Source organism: Fistularia commersonii, chromosome 4 (genome assembly GCF_037954325.1).
Source record: "Fistularia commersonii isolate RoL2024-O1a breed Wild chromosome 4, RoL_Fcom_v1.0, whole genome shotgun sequence".
NCBI lineage: Eukaryota > Metazoa > Chordata > Actinopteri > Syngnathiformes > Fistulariidae > Fistularia > Fistularia commersonii.
In genome coordinates this window covers 19265228-19281636 of record NC_141287.1, presented here as the reverse complement: position 1 = coordinate 19281636, position 16409 = coordinate 19265228, and the positions used below count along the sequence as shown (strand labels likewise).

Here is a 16409-nt window from a genome sequence, read left to right as displayed (position 1 = left end):
AAGGGTTTTCTTTTTGAATTTGACCGAGTGCTCACTTTGATCTGACTTTGTCGGGGATGTGGGGCTTATCTTCTCCGCCGAGTTGTCGCTCCCTTCCTCCAGGACGTAATCGAAATTCAAGATGAACATCATCACCACGCCCTCCTCGTTCTTCACCGGGATCACGTGAATGTTACACTGGAAGTCGGACCCTGAAAAAAAAAAAAGCAAAACAAAAATAAATCAAAACATCGCTGCAATATAAAGTTAAAACTAATGTTCACGCTTTTGCTTGTCAGCGGTTAAAAACTGACCGACGCTTCCCTCTGGCCTAACATAGATGTCGAGAAAAAAAATGAGGAGAAGTTGATCTGATTTAAAGGTCAATGCCTGCACGTCAGAAGAAATGAAATAGTTGAGATAAGCCTAAGGGTTAAACAAAGTTTACGCGCCTGCATGTGTTTGTGTTTGCCTGCGTCGCACCCCTACATACGGCCATATGTAGACGTGTCATATGTATTTTGGTATGCGTGCGACGTATCGCGCGGAAATGACAAACGTTACAGATGTCGAACAAACGTGCCAGAAGACGAACCGCCGCGCGGGGCGGCAAGTGCGATAGTTTAGCGGAATGGATCAACAGGGAAGACAAATTACATCCAATTTAGGGGGTTGCAATGCGCTCATAGGAACAATCGCAACAACTGAGCGTCAGCGTGAAGCAGTGGGGCAGAAGACCGGCCCTCATCTAAACTTAGTCCTCATCCCGGAATATCACAATTTCTCAACCGCGTTGCTTATAGCGCATCAGAAAAAAAGAAAAGAGGAAAAAAAAAAAAGCTATCGATGCCCGCGGGGCGCAACTGCCCACCGAGAAACCGTTCTACTCACTGGACCTTAAACAACGCAACGGCTGCAGCGCATGGAATAACATGGTGACCATCTTTAATACATGAGAAAGCTCAATGGTATTTATAGATTTTCACCATTTGTACTGTAAAACTACAACGCGTACATTGCGGACTCTTGACTGAAAGTTTCAGAGGAAATTTGGAAAGAAAGTTATTTCTCACCTGGCAGTGGCCTATAAAATTAAAAAAATGCCTAGATCTAAAAATGTCCCTTTGTCCCTCCCTCTATGTAGGTCTCTCTGTCTTTCTGTCTGGCTTGTTGTGTTGCTCCTACTCACAGAGGACACATATTACCAGCATTCACTGTAATCTCCTCAGGGCTCAACAGACACCCTGCCAGCAGCATTCATTAGCAGTAGACTTGCTGTCTGACTAAATATAACAAGCTTGGTTTGCCTCAACACGCCAGAGTTCCTTTGGAAGGATTTCTGCATCAACACTCCCAGAAGAAATGATGCACAGTCATCAGTGATGATCTGACAATATGACAATTTTGCATACAATGAAAGGAAAGTAGAGGAAATATAATGGGATATTTTGGGTACGTGTGTGCACACAGTTCAGCGAGCCCATCTTTTCTTGTGTCATGTCTGATGTATTATGTTACATGTGGAGTAGGAGGGCCGTGCTTAGAGGGCTGCGGGTCTTTACGCAGAAAATCCCCTTTTTATGAAAAGCCCTCATCTGCATTTCTCCGAACTCTTTCACCTAATTCTACATATCCCCCTCTGTAAAAATGGGACTTTTTTTTTTTTTTTTTTCTTGCATTTGATTTTAAGATTCAAAATTTACCACGACGGCCGAAACAAAACCGAGACACGAAAAGGAAAAGAGCATTTGTTACTTTACGACCGCATCCATATAACTAATGGAGGGCTCTGGTCCTCTTAAGGAGCTCACGAAATTCAGCATAAAACTGTAAATTCAATAAAACGAACCTAATAAGCATATGGATTTTACAAATGGATAAAGTGAGGTATTGCCAAATTCTGAAAACGTTTAGCCTTGTACGCTGTCATCTGTTGATAAATCAGCAATCACATCTCTAGCCTATTATATAAACTGCATGAAGGACAAGAAAAAACAAAACAAAACCCCATCGAGTTGCCGGGGATTCTGGATTTAGGGGGTTGAGGAGGACAAGAACTCTGTTTTTTTTTTTTTTTTTTTTGTTGTTTTCTCATCAGTATGTCTGTATAGTCTCTTTTGTAAATTGTAAATTGCATTTGTAAACAAGATTAAAAAGACCCTTGGGAGGGGAACTGCAGCCCTTTGTTGACTTATTTTAAAGACTTCCACCGGGGATTGGAGATTCCAGTAATTCAAGATTCAATACACATCATCTTGGTGAACTATCTCGGGACTTGAGCTGACATGTGGCTAAAGCAGACATATTGCCAGGATGCTCTTCGCTTCGCCTCACTAATACTGCAGCCGCTCGCTTAAAGGGATAGTGAAGTTGAGACCCACATTGTCCAAATAAAGCAAATGTTGAGCAGTGTGTGTGTGTGTGTGTGTCTATTTCCCCCCCCGCAGTCAAAACACCAGCAATGTATCTGAGCCTCCTGTATTATTATCACCGTACAAATAAAGGACCTCCTATGAACTACGGGCACATAAAATGTATTAGATTTCAATACTTTACCATGGATACGCTCATATTTTTAGCACTCTTCATAAAAACTAATGGTTGTAGCACCCCCCACCTGGAAGAATACCGTCCCTCTTAGGCTCCCCGCCACTCAGATCGATAAATGTACGCTGAAGAGACACCACTATTGATAGCGCTTCATTATACCTGATTGATGGAGAATAGTTTCAATTTATGGATTCAATTGTTGTAAGCTGAACAGGCGGTAGAAGATTTATCAGGCAAAGTACTTGGCCTATATTGCAGAGAGAAAAGCACTAACCTTCGCTGAGACTGACGTTTGATTTCACTTTTAATCTAATCTATGCGCTGGAAAAAACCTCCGGGGTATTTTTCATCCGACAAACATGATGGACATTTAATATGAAGAACATCTATTTTTTTTTTTTTACCAAGTTTAAGAAAGAAAAACTTGCTTGGACATTCAAAGTTTGAAAAAAATGAACATTCCAATGTTTTTGTGTTTATATGTATATATATATATACTGCTCAAAAAAATAAAGGGAAGCCTAAAATAGCACATCCTAGATCTGAATGAATGAAATATTATGAAATACTTTGTTATTTACATGGTTGAATGTGCTGACAACAAAATCACACAAAAATGATCAATGGAAATCAAATGTATGAACAAATGGAGGTCTGGATTTGGAAGTGGAAAAACACACTACATGCTGATCCAATGTTGATGTAATGTCCTTAGAACAAGTCAAAATGAATCAGCGTTGCCTCCTAAGTGAACTATTGATTTCACACAAGTGTGATTGACTTGGAGTTACATTGTGTTGTTTAAGTGTTCCCTTTATTTTTTTGAGCAGATTATATATGAAAATGTTCAAATGCCTGATCTAATCTGAGTAAACGGAAAATATGTCTATCTATCTATCTATCTATCTATCTATCTATCTATCTATCTATCTATCTATCTATCTATCTATCTATCTATCTATCTATCTATCTATCTATCTATCTATCTATCCATCCATCCATCCATCCATCCATCCATCCATCCATCCATCCATCCATCCATCCATCCATCCATCCATCCATCCATCCATCCATCCATCCATCTATCTATCTATCTATCTATCTAAGTGATCTTAGATAGTGACCTCATAAAAAAATAAACAGCCTAGAAAGCTATTTCCTCCTCAAAAATCAAACAGCCACCCCCCCAAAAAAAAGAAAAAAAAAAACTTCCTTGTAGTGACTTTGTGTATCCGACACTCCCAGATCTAGTGTGTGTTATTAGGAACAACAACCAGCTCTGTGTGCCGCCAAAATGAAACAATCCACAGATATTCATGCGCTACTTTATCGCACCAGATGGGAAAACAATGGTTCTGCTTAAAGGCTAAGCTATAGGGGGTCCCTTCTCATCTGGCCTCCTGCTGAATGTCACCCCTGCCAAAACCCATCAAAGGAAGGAGTCTTCATATCTGCAGTGGTAAATCAGCTGCTACTGTATTTGACCAAAAGAAACGGACCAATCACTGTATTTTGCAGCCATTTCCACTTTTGCATAGACGCTCATAGCTCTCATATGCCTGGTAGATAAGAGGAACTATTATGGGAGTGAAAACAGGTATTGTTTGTTTTTTTTTTTTTTTCCTAAAAACCTCAAATCAGTTTAAGCGAGCTGTGCAGTCAGCTGAGCTGCTCGTGGCAAGACGGTCTCATCTTCATCGGCCGTCGCGTTCCTCATCGGGTTTCTGACTCGCATCAAACTCCAAATAGATCTTGTCGCTTTCTGCAAATATTATGCACTTTGCCTTTTCCTGACCGAACATTTCAAATCATTCGCCAGTCACATTGGAAATCAAAATGAAAATGTTACGAGGTACCATTTGCACACACAGAGCTACGTGCTAAATGGCAGCGGCTGCAGAGAAATGCTGTTCTCCTAACAACCTTAAACCAAAACCAGCAGTGATATAATAATAATAATAATAATAATAATAATAATAATAATAATAATAATAATAAGAAGAAGAAGAAGAATGATAATAATAATAATAATAATAATAATAATAATAATAATAATAATAATAATGATAACAGTAATAATATGAATTTCCAGCACCATCAATTCCGATTTTCATCCACGTGAGCGCAAGGTAATTTGCAACGTCACTACGCAAAGGGTAGAGAAATGCAGTTCTCCTAACAACCTTAAACCAAAACCAGCAGTGATATAATAATAATGATAATAATAATAATGATAATAATAATAATAGTAATAATGTGAAAATCCAGCACCATCAATTCCGATTTTCATCCACGTGAGTGCGAAGTAATTCGCACCGTCACTACGCAAAGGGTAGAGAAATGCAGTTCTCCAAACAACCTTTAACCAAAACCAGCAGTGATATAATAATAATAATAATAATAATAATAATAATAATAATAATAATAATAATAATAATAATAATGTGAAAATCCAGCACCATCAATTCTGATTTTCATCCACGTGAGCGCGAGGTAATTTGCACCATCACTGCGCAAAGGGCCAAGGACACGGAGGTCTCTCGGTTACCGTACCACTTGGCGGCCACTTTTATTTCTTTCTTCTCTCGTCTATCTTTATTTTAGTTCACAGCCTGACCCAGTAAGTATCCATGCATATGATCTATTATGCACGGTATGTGCAAGACTGAAGTCTGCTGACCAGCTTAGCTTCAGGCTGCGGCGCTCAAAACTGCACATTATACTGCAGCTTTAGCTGCCAGACATGGTTAGTCGCCATTGACAGAACAACCATTTGTACCAATGAGAGGGTGAATGTCCATTTATCCTGACCTTTGTAAAGCGCGTGTTCTCCGGCGAGCCAAGAAACATTACTTACACCTGCTTGAATAGAAAGGATGGCGTATAGTTTTCACGATGGAAATTTCATTGCCGCAGAGTCAATTTCCATCATCAATTATGAAAGACGTGTTGCTTGATCAAGTTGTCCCGTAGACGCTATCACAATGATGACACACGGAGTTGTTTAAACGTGACGATGTTTGAGAGATGAATAAGTGCGCGCTCATTTGGCAATCTAATTAGTACACCTTGGTGGAGGCGATGCGGTTTAATACAGATGGAACGCAATAATATGATTATATTGCTGAGGTTGAACTGTCAAGAAGTATTTAATGTGCATCTTGAGAAGCTGGAATTGGTGGTGGGTATGTTGAGCTGTAACGGAGCTTGCTGAGCTGTGCTCCTTGTATCCGACACACCCGAGGCATCTCCGTGAGAAAGCCCAAAACATTAGGGATATCTCTCAGTACGAGCGCAGGGTTCGGCGCCTGACAGTAACCGGCTGCACGGATGAGTGCAAACACCGAGCCGTGAATCTTACCTCGCTCACATTTTTGCACGGTGACAACGGATCGAGCGCATGAAAACCTTTTCCCTCTAGAAATTGAAATAAATGACAATTCATTCATTTGCAATCGAGGCAACGCGGTAAATGATAATGGCATGGATTCGTGTCCGGCTACGCTTCGACAAACTCGAAATAGCCATTTCGATATAGCTGCAATTCTTTGCCACCAAACATTCAGCAGAAAGGACGAAACAAGATCGACTAATGAGGAATGGATTTGTGTAGGATTGTCGTATCGTCCTGTATTAGCGAAAAGGTGGACGTACGGTGTAACCCGGAGAGACGTTGGTGCGAATGCTATATTTTTGACTTATTCCAGAAAGAAAAAGAAAAGGAAAAATCGACATCCTCCGGGGATAACCCCATTTTAATACGGTGTATTGAGGCTTCATATTAATCTGCATAAGCTGATCTGCTTTAGGTTGAAACACGAGTAATAACGATGAACACTGGTACTTGTTTTTGTCTCTTTCAACCCATGTACCACTCACAACCGCAGCTTTTAAATACCGCAGCCCCAGACGATCGCTCGGTAGTAGACTTGTATAATGAAATCTGACATGTTTTAGGTTTCGGGCTATTCTGCTTAAGCCAATACACTATGTTACTGGGGAATGGCCAATTGGGACTAGGGCATGTTGGGGGAGGCCATGCAAGATAACCCTTTGTTTAGAGCCTTTGGCCCTCGTGGCGATATCTAGCCTCAATGAAGACTCCTGAAAGCCACAAGGCCTGGCCTAATTTCATTTTCAATCAGTGTCATCAGTGCCATCAGGGAAAACTAGCAGCTCTAACTACATTTTATTTGTGTTTTTATCGTCACCGGATCATGATATTTTGCCACTTGATCTTTTGTTTTGCTGCTTAATTTAGCGAGAATGTCGGCAGGCTAAATTAAACGGATGACAAAATTTTAATTCAACATGGAGTACCTGATTAAGGGGAAAAACAGATGGTATGCGGCCGGAATATTAGATTACTACTTCCAACATAAACATCCCGAAGGATTAGAATAACCGGTGGATAAACATTCCAGTCAGATACAAGCTGAGATACATATTGTTGTGGTACATTAAAATTCTAGTTCCCATTGAATTGGCTGGAAAACCATCCATTGTCAGCTGATTTAATCCACAATAGCAGCCATTCACAGATTCATAAGCGGCGCACAATTGGTATATGTATGTACAAATATAATAATTAATCAGTTCATTCAGACCAGGCAGCCAGCTGGAAGCCAACACTAAGACATTGATATTTGCTTGAATGTAGGGTTTGACGTCAGCATGCCAAACTTCTAACAGCTGCGGTCGAATTGGTATCTTTCTGCCGTAAGTTGCAAATCCCTTGCAGCCGCAGCCCATCGAACACTAGCTCATTGTTCAGATGAGCTCAAAAGCGCCGAATAGCAATAATGTCCGAAAAGAAATGTGATAATAAAACACATTGCACGGTGAGTAATTGAAGTTTTGATCCATTTGAAATAACAGCGGTCGCTTAAGATACGAATTTATTTAGTTCCACAAGTGGGTTTCGTAAGTTGATTTCTTTGTATCTTAAATGAATTTTCAACATTTAAAATAAGAGAAAACAAAATAATTCGTTCCGCACCCCTCTTCCAAAACGCGATTATATTCCCGTGCGATATCTGTCACACCGCACGTCCATCACGTTCGTGATTCGCGATTATAATTCGCTCTTTTCGTAGAAAGCATCCTTCTGGCTTCCCCGCTTGCTTTCTTAGGACCCGTGATGGTTATTAAAAAGATACACAAAATAAGCACAAAGATATAAAATGACGCCACAGAAGAGATAGGAGCACGACACGAGATATGCATACTGTACGAACTACCCGGACGATGTGGCAAGGGATGCAGGAAGCGCCAATTGGGATGATGCGGGGGCGTCACGGCTCGCTTGGGGCGTACCGCGACTAATTCCATTTTCTCGTTCTCGTATTCATATCGTGATTATTTTTTTCGGACATGAAAAATTTGCTCGACAAATGCTTTGTATTTTTAAAAAAATTCATATATAATGCGATCTGTATCTTTAAATTGGCACTCTTGTCCGCACAGGCCGCCTTCGCAAAGCATCGCCGGCATGTCTGCGATTCCCTTATCCTCTCGGACTTGTTGATTTCGGCGAAATGCGACCCGACGGAGGAAAGTTCCGCGCGAGCCTCGGCTCGTACGCGGGGCCCTCCGTGTCCCCGTCCCCCCTCGCCGCCCTGCCTCCGACTCCTCCGCGAGGCCGCGCAACTCCTCGGTCCCCTCGGTGGGGAGTCACCTGTGAAACCCTGCACCCACGCAAACCACATGTCCCAGATCATTCAGCACGGTTAGCTAAGCTGCCGCCGTTATGTAGCCATTATCCATTTAACTTCTCCCGGCTCCACGGTGTCAGCTTCCTTTTGTTAAGACTCATTCAGGTACAAAGTATTATTACACCCAATGGAATAGGATAGCTTTATGAAGCCATCACGGGGAGTGCATTTATCTCATTGATTATGCATCAACGCTGGAAGAAAAGAGTCAAGCCTGTGGTTCTCCCGATATCGCACCGCTTTCACAAAACCTCCCGCGTGCCGTTTGGAGATTTCAGGGGCGAAACCAAAAGCGGCGATGTACCGCGTGTTCGGAACTCCGCCGCGCGGAAAACACTTGCAATTGATGGAGTTAGATTTCCAGATCTTAATGGGAACTAATTAGTCGTAATGTTGGAGGAGGAGACGTGGAGTACCGTCCTCTTCGCCCAAGTGTGGAGAGACTGGGATCAATAGGGCCGTCACTCTCAAGGAGGCCATGAATCTTTCATTCCCCTATAGCTGCGCGAGAGCGAGGATTGCACCCGCCGTACCAGTTTAATGCATTTACTCTGTAAGCTGCTCATTCCCAGTCACTGCACTGTCATCCCTGGCATTTTTATTCATGAGCAAACGCGCCCCCCCCATAAATTCCGGCGAGGAGTATTAAGAGTTGTGTCGTGAAGCCGCGATGCACACCGGGGAGGATCCGGAACAGACAGAAAAAAAAGCGACGCCGACGCCCGAATGTTTCCTTGACTCTCATTTAGCGCACTTTAAAAAAAAAAAAACCTTGCAGCGTACGGCTCGTGCGCGGGAAAATCCGAGACGAGTTGGTTTAAAGGAAAAAAAAAAAAAACACATGTCAAATCCAAGCTGTTCGTGCTCTTGCAAACAAACCCTCCAGTGTTTGCAGATAATTGTCTGGCGCTCTTCGGAAACATACTTCCGGTGATGTGGCGGCGGGAGGAAACTGGCTTTCTCCACGGTTAAGGACGCACCAGGCAAGGTGGCTGCCGATGGTAGATTAAACATGCATTCATGGCCTAGAATCTAATCAAACTCGGGATTAAAAATTAAAGACCCGGCTTCTTATGACTAAATAAAATATTACAGTATCCCGCCCCCTCCGATCCTCCTAGAACGCTTTTTTTTGGACGTACGGGAAAATAAATCAGGAGACGGTGTGTCGAAGGCGTCGGATCACGGAAGGGCGGACGGAAAAGCCGTTCTGCGTGCACGAGGTGCTCTTCTGGACCGAGCCAGCAAAGCTATGTCATAGTGACCACAAAAAGCTCATGAGAGAGCATGACAGGAGGTGGTCAATCTGGGGGATTTATGCCACTGAGCGGTAACATCGTATTAATTCCCTCTGACTTGGGATTGCTGCCTCTGCAGTACACCATTCATACCGGCGCGCCGCGATAGGCCAGAAATGAATGACAATCACAGGCGCTATTGTCAGGATGAAAATGGTCGACGCTGAAAGGAGCGCATTTCTATGCAAAGCTGCAAAAAAAGCAGGAGGCATCACTTGTACGGCAGTTCTGCAGATTAGAGAAGTGATCCGCCGCCCGGGAAAAGAAAACGTATACCTTTGCTGTTAACAAAAACGTGGCTTAAAGCATCCCGGGGTCTTTTCTTTTGCCTGTCAAACGCTCGCCGTAGCGATTTGAAGCGCGAGGTGGATGTGTTTACCTTCAAATGCAATGACTCTTCGACGAAGGCAAACCAAGCTTTGTCGTCGTTGAATGAAATTAAAGAAATTATAAAAAGACAGCGCGTTGTCGCAGGGCAGGAAAATACGATTACATCGTGACAAAATATCATCCGTATCACCCCACAATAACTGACCGACATGCGAATTTGACGAAAAAAAAAAGCTTTAAATTGGTCATACGCAGTTTAGGGGATTTAACGACTGGGATTTAAGGAGGCGCGACGACGGAAAGCGACGCTTGGTATTTCCATTCGCCGCGAGTCGGTCGCCGTTTCCAATCGACTCCCCTGATTGAACCGGATCTTCGTCCGATACGCCGTTAAAAAGCTGTCGATTTGAGTGAAAAGACGGCTTGTTTGGTTGAAACAATCGGATTCAGCCACATGGTGAAAACACCATTCCGAGCGGGCAAAACTTTTTATTTGTTTTTAGGACTTCTTGACGGCGGTGAGTAATGTAAATACCTAAATATAGCAGAGGCTTAAAATTGACTGCGGGGTATCAGAGATGCTGTGCACTCCGGGATTGACTGGCAGGTAAGCTGGGAGGCTGACAGACCCCATCGTGAGACGGATGATGTGCGGGGCAGCTTTTGCGGGAGGGGTGGGGCCGGCGGGGGGGTTGCCCTCTCTCTGTTCTCACGCATCTCCGTCACCGCAACTCACCATCCTTGCGGTAGTAGGTGATCTCCACCTTGCGCTCCTCGGAGCCCTGCACAGCCTGCGCCACCTGGCCGATGGCCTCTTTGTCGGTGAGGTCTCCGTGGAGGAAGTCACAGGTGCACGGCTTCTGCATGATGTCCGGTCTGGAGAAGCCCGTCATCTCGCAGAAGCCGTCGTTGCAGTAAATAATCGCACAGTTTTCCACCCGGGCATTGGCTATCACGAATTTCCGGTCTGGGAAGAGGTGGAGAAGAGAGAAAATGTGTGAAGATGTGCACTCACCTGCAGCCGGAGAAGTTCACTTTTTTTTTTTTTTTTTTTTTTTTTTTGCACATAGGCTGTTCAGAAAAAATTACAAAAAAAAAAAAAAATTAAAAAATCCCCACTCCCCTCCTCACCCTTCCATCATATCTCACATTTTTTATTTCCACGTCTATAAATCCTAAACATACTCACTCTGACCCTCGAATTTGCGAATGATTATTCCAAGGAATGTGTTCTGCGGAGCGACGTGTCCTCTTCTCACAGGCATGTTTTCTTCTCGGAATATCCTGCAGATTTTCCCTTTAAAAAACCCCTTCCATGCCGATCATACTCACGCAACCCCCCGATTTTTTTTCTCTCCTCTTCTCTACTTTGAATGTACCTCCCTACTTTTTTTTTTTTTATCTTCTGTTTTTTTTTATCCAGCTTGCATGCAGGAGCAAGTGAGAGGCTCCTCTCCGAGACGCTCGGAAACGGGGAGGAATGCTCGGGTGAAATTCATTTCTCGAAGCATTTTTTTCTTCCTCCTCTCTTTCGGCAAAGAAAAGAGATCCTGTCGTCCTCGCCGGCGTGTGTGTGTGCGTCTTTCCGTGTGTGTGTGTGTGTGGGCAGTGGTCGATATGGCCAGGATGGTGACGTTTCTCCCAGGGGGCTTAGTTCCCTCCACCTCGGATGGATGACTCCCCCCTCCCAGCCTTTGCGCCGAGGATAATCGCGATAAGCTCTTATTTTTGAATTTTTATGGCGGACAGAATGCCGAAGAAGACAAACAAAAAGAAGAAATCCCTAAATACGCACATGCAGGATATTTTTCTTTAGTTATCACGTGTAATTACCATGTAAAATCCATCCATCGGAAGTGGTTTATCCTTGTATTCTGTTATTTTCAACGGGCTGCTTTTGCACAAAGTGACTTGTCTGTTTTTTTTTTTTTTTAATTTTGCCCCCCCCCCCACACATTTCAGTGCTAAATTTAATAGACCATAATAGGGAGAGTTTGCAGCTTTTGACAGTAAACAATTCAGATTCAAAGTTTTGTTGTCGTATGAAACGTGTTTCCCTGTGCGCTCAAACTCTTATTTTGAGTATTTTACAAAGCAAAACAATAAATATTAAGGATATTATGTAAACAGTGCAAAGAAATGTACAGTACGTGGAATTAACAGGATGTGAAGAGTGCAAATTGAAATTTAAACAACTATATTATACCTTTTAGTTGTTCTCATTACTTTGTGTTGGAGGGGTGAAATGTTAATTTTTATTTGTTTGTATACCTTAGACGCACGCCTACTGCTGCTCCTATCCTGTGAGCACACAGCCAATCAAATCATTTTAATAAGTAAGTGAAATCTCACTTGGAACATCGTGGACTAAGAATTCTCGGCGCGGTCATCCTGAGCCGTGCGTATGAAATTCAACTTATCTTGACCCGACCACCGATCTCGCAAACGACAGAAAAATAATGTTCTCTTCGGTGACGGGCTGTTGAGAGCGAGCATTATGTGACAGGGAACCGCTCTGCCAGAAAAAACCCGAGAACACCCCTGCGTGCCAGCACAGATGTTTGCCGTCCGCGATGAAATCCAATATTAATTAGTGCCTCGGTCCTGGTTTTGATACTTGAGGACCGGATGAGTGTGCCAACTCCGGGGGAAAACACCGGGGCTTTTTATTGGCCCGCGTGTTTCCCGAGGATCTTCCTGGCAGACGGCGTTCGGGTTTTCGTACGTGGGCATCGACTCAGAGGTCCGGCGATTCCAATTAATCAGACGAAAAGACAGTTGATTCTTAGCTACATACGTGTGGCTCGCTGCAGTCTAATAATATAGGCCATCATATGAAGCATGGCATGAGTTCAGGCGGTGGTGGCGGCGGCGGCGGCGGCGGCGGGGAGGGCAGGGGGTTATTGAAGTCATGCTTGTATTGGCAGATTGCCATCAGCTGCTTCACAAACATTGGCTCATTCACAGCTGTGCGGTTATTGGTGATGTATGTGTTTATTATTACTGTAAGCAGAACGCCGTCTGCCGCCACGGCGTCCCGACGTCACGCTGTGTTTCCAAGACTCCAAAAAAAAAAAAAAAAAAGTGTCTGTTTATTTTTGACCAATTTTGAAACTTGTCATTTGAAGGAGGATGTCCTCCTAAAAAAAAAAAAAAAAAAAAAAAAAAAAAGGAGTGGAAATGTGACTTTAAAATAGACATTTCCCTCCATACAAAAGATATTCTATCCTCGAATGTGATGGAGTGGATTTCCCATCAGTGAAAAAGCAGAAATGATCTGAATCGATTCATGCAAAAGAAAACTGTTAACATTCAAACTCACAGCCGTGTAAGATTCGCCCGAACCTTTCTGGGGAGTAAAGAAAGATCGACCGAGGCTCTGTCCATGGTGCTGCAGTTTCAGTGCCACTTCCTGCTTCCCGCTGGGAGCTGCAGAAAAGCTGATGAAAAGCAATCATGTGATTGAAGACGCACGCGCACACACACACATGCACGCATGCACGCACAGACATCGGTTTTGCTTTTTTTCCCATTTATGCATTGAATTTCCACAAAATAAAATCGTACGCGACACATACATGGTCTAATCTGTGCCGACAATCGACGGCAAAAGTGGTCCGACGCATACATAATGCAGAACCTGTATCTGTATTTCTTACAGGATGCGGATCATTGCACATTTGCGGTTGAATGCGGGATTAATGCACTTTTGTTTCCCTGTGCAGACAATCCCAGTAAGCGCCGCGTATCCCCGGTGAGAATCGAATCGACTTTAAAATGCAACTCGGAAGAGCATTATTGTGTCTTTGCGGGTCTCCTCCCCGGACCGGCGAGCGCACACGTCCTCGGGCCACGGCGCTTCGTATGAGGCATTTTTATTGAATCATACTTGCATTAACCCCCGTCTCGTATCCGTTACCCAGCTGCAGTCGACCCTTTCCGACGAAGGGGATCGGCTTGTTTTCGTTTCTCTTTGCGTCTTGGGATGTCGCGGCTAACAACGAGAGCCATCGCGGTCGTGCGTGTCTCTCTCGTGGACGCGAACGTGATTAACGCTGGCATTTATGCTGACTGGTAAAAGTAAAGGGTAGAGAAAAAAAAAAAAAAGCGTGGGCGAGGGGCGAGATCTACCGAAGGACATAATGTGGGGAGTTTGTGCGGAGCAGTGATGCCCGTCTGTATATGAGTCACACCGCGTAAAGATTCCTGTTTTTCTTCATTTTAACCAGACTCTTCGCACGGACTCTCACCGTTTACGTTCACCCGTCGTAAATATTTAGCGGCGTTTGTTGCACGGTGTGTAGAAAGAGGGGACGACGCGTGTCATTTGAGCGAAAAGAGGGCAGAAGTCGGGATGAACTTCAATCACCCTTCACCGTTACGCCGATCTAAATTAAGTGAATGGAACTCCAGCCCTGCGCCGTGCTGCTGTTATTATCCTGATTTTAGGAGAGCATTTAGTCTAATGGCTCGGTCCTTGATCTTTTATCTTCAAATGGTGCGACTCGGGCGAGATGCAAGGAGGCGTTAAATCTTCTGACCCTGACAGGTGTGTGTGAGTCTGAATAAGACGGTGGCATCCATCACTCCACGGCTGTGGTAGCGTTGTTAGGTGTACGAAGTGAGAGCGAGTCGGAGCCTTGAATAGCTCCGGAAGAAAAGTGCTTTCATGAAAGTCAGACGACCTCCGACCCCTGGCCGACAAGCATCCATCTTTTGAATAACCAAATGCGTTTCTAGTCTCCCGAGCCGTATAACGCCACGCAGAAAAGGCGCCACCGTCGAATTAAACAGAGAACCATAACACCAGTAATAATAACTTGTTGAAATGTATCTCTTTGTTCATTCGTCTGCAATGGCAAAGCTTTCAAAGCGTCGTATGGACGTTTTAAAAACATCCGTCTGACATTCATTCATTCATTAGTTTATTCATTAATTTCTTCATTCATTCCTCCACATAATCTCTGGGAATTTAGAGCAATTTGAAAAAAACAGCGGCGGCGGCGGCGGCGAACAGTGTCCGAGGTCTAATCCCGGTCTCACGGCAGCGGCTGCCTCTCTGTCTCCCACCCATTCTACCCATCCGGGCCCGTTCACGTACATTTATCGCACACGTAGCTGCTCGCTCGGCGTTCGTATAAACCATTACATCCCTGTCTTCATAATCCACTGGTGAAAAACACTAGAGTGCTATTGCTGCTTTTGCTGCTGTGCCTTACCCCATATGCCACTGCACACATTCTCCACCATCTGCCCTCAATGAGAAAAAAAATAGAGCAAAAAAAAAAAAAAAAAGGGCTGCACTGCACTTTTGGCTTAGTATGTGACTTAACTATATCATTTAATCTGCTGGAGGTCAGCGCTTTGTCCCCGGGGCCCTGCTGAAAACAGTCGACTTATCACATTTATTTAAAAAAAAAAAAAAAAAAGATTTGAGACGAGGTTTCTTAAAAAAAAAAAAAAAAAAACATGTCAAACTATATGCCAAAATCGGAAGTGTGAAGATTTTTCCTTTTGTTATTTGATTGTATCGCATCGCGGGGACTGGTGCTGGGCCTTGTGTGAATGCAGCTGCAGTCTCCAGAAGCAAGTGCCATATGGTGCCACCCACAAATAGGCTGCAAAGTCATCTGACAAAGAACCATCTCCTGTGGGGGCTCTCTTTGTTACTTTGTCCCGGCTGCGGCTGCTGATTCATCATAAAGCTCAGCATCAGCTGTAGGACATTCGCCTATTGTTGTTTAACAAAGTGGTACCGCGACACAAACTCCGACGCGTCACGTCCGCCCGTCACCCCGGTCCGACGCTGAATGGAAAAGCCACAGTTTTTTGTTTTTTTTTTTCCCACGGCAACGATAGACAACGCTCCTTCTGCGACAGCAGCAGGGTGGAAAGATATTATCATCCCTCCACGGTTCAGAGAGGAAATCCCGCGACGCTTTCGTAAAAGTAAGGCCCGATGCAGGAAGCGCCTACTTTATGAAACTGTTGTATCCCAAAATATCACCGGCCTTTCTTCATTAATTTCTCCGCTATTTCAACCACAACAACTATAAATATAACCATTTGAATATTTATGAGTATGTAAATAAGAACATATTTAAGAAAAACATAGATCAGATCTGAAAATGAATTCCAGTGATGTTATTTTAGTCGTTTTGATTCACCCAGAACCGCACGATATCCCGTCTCGTATCGCTGGGAATTCACTTACGGCGTCCCGGGTTGTGTGTCTTATGAGACATCCCAACTCTTTGCCATGATTCGTCCGGTCGGCGTGAGGGGATCTCACTGTCACGGGTCCGGCTCGATGGCGACATCTTTCTGGGGGGCAAAAATTCAAAAACTAATGTGACGTTGTCATGCATGGGAAAGATTGCGTGCAAAAACTGTGCAAGACCGATAGAGCGTGGTCTCCAAAGCAAGGCATACATGGCAAATACGCTATTCTTATGGAGGTCTGTGTACGTTTACTTTCATGCATGTATTTTCATTGCTGTTTCTGGAAAAGAGAGACACCAGGACATGCATCAGGCTC

The 16409-nt window shown here is 43.8% G+C and overlaps 1 protein-coding gene across 1 annotated transcript in view; it reads right to left on the bottom strand.

Moving 5' to 3' along the window:
• kcnh7b (potassium channel, voltage gated eag related subfamily H, member 7b) overlaps positions 1-12949 on the bottom strand; it is a 41765-nt gene extending 28816 nt beyond the window's left edge. The window contains exons 1-3 of the mRNA XM_086145840.1: positions 11061-12949; positions 10608-10838; positions 36-191 (exon numbers count right to left, since the gene is read on the bottom strand). Of these exons, the coding sequence (XP_086001966.1) occupies positions 36-191; positions 10608-10838; positions 11061-11136 (463 nt within the window). The 5' untranslated portion in view covers positions 11137-12949. The remainder of the gene's footprint in view (positions 1-35; positions 192-10607; positions 10839-11060) is intronic.
• Positions 12950-16409: the final 3460 nt, after the last annotated feature.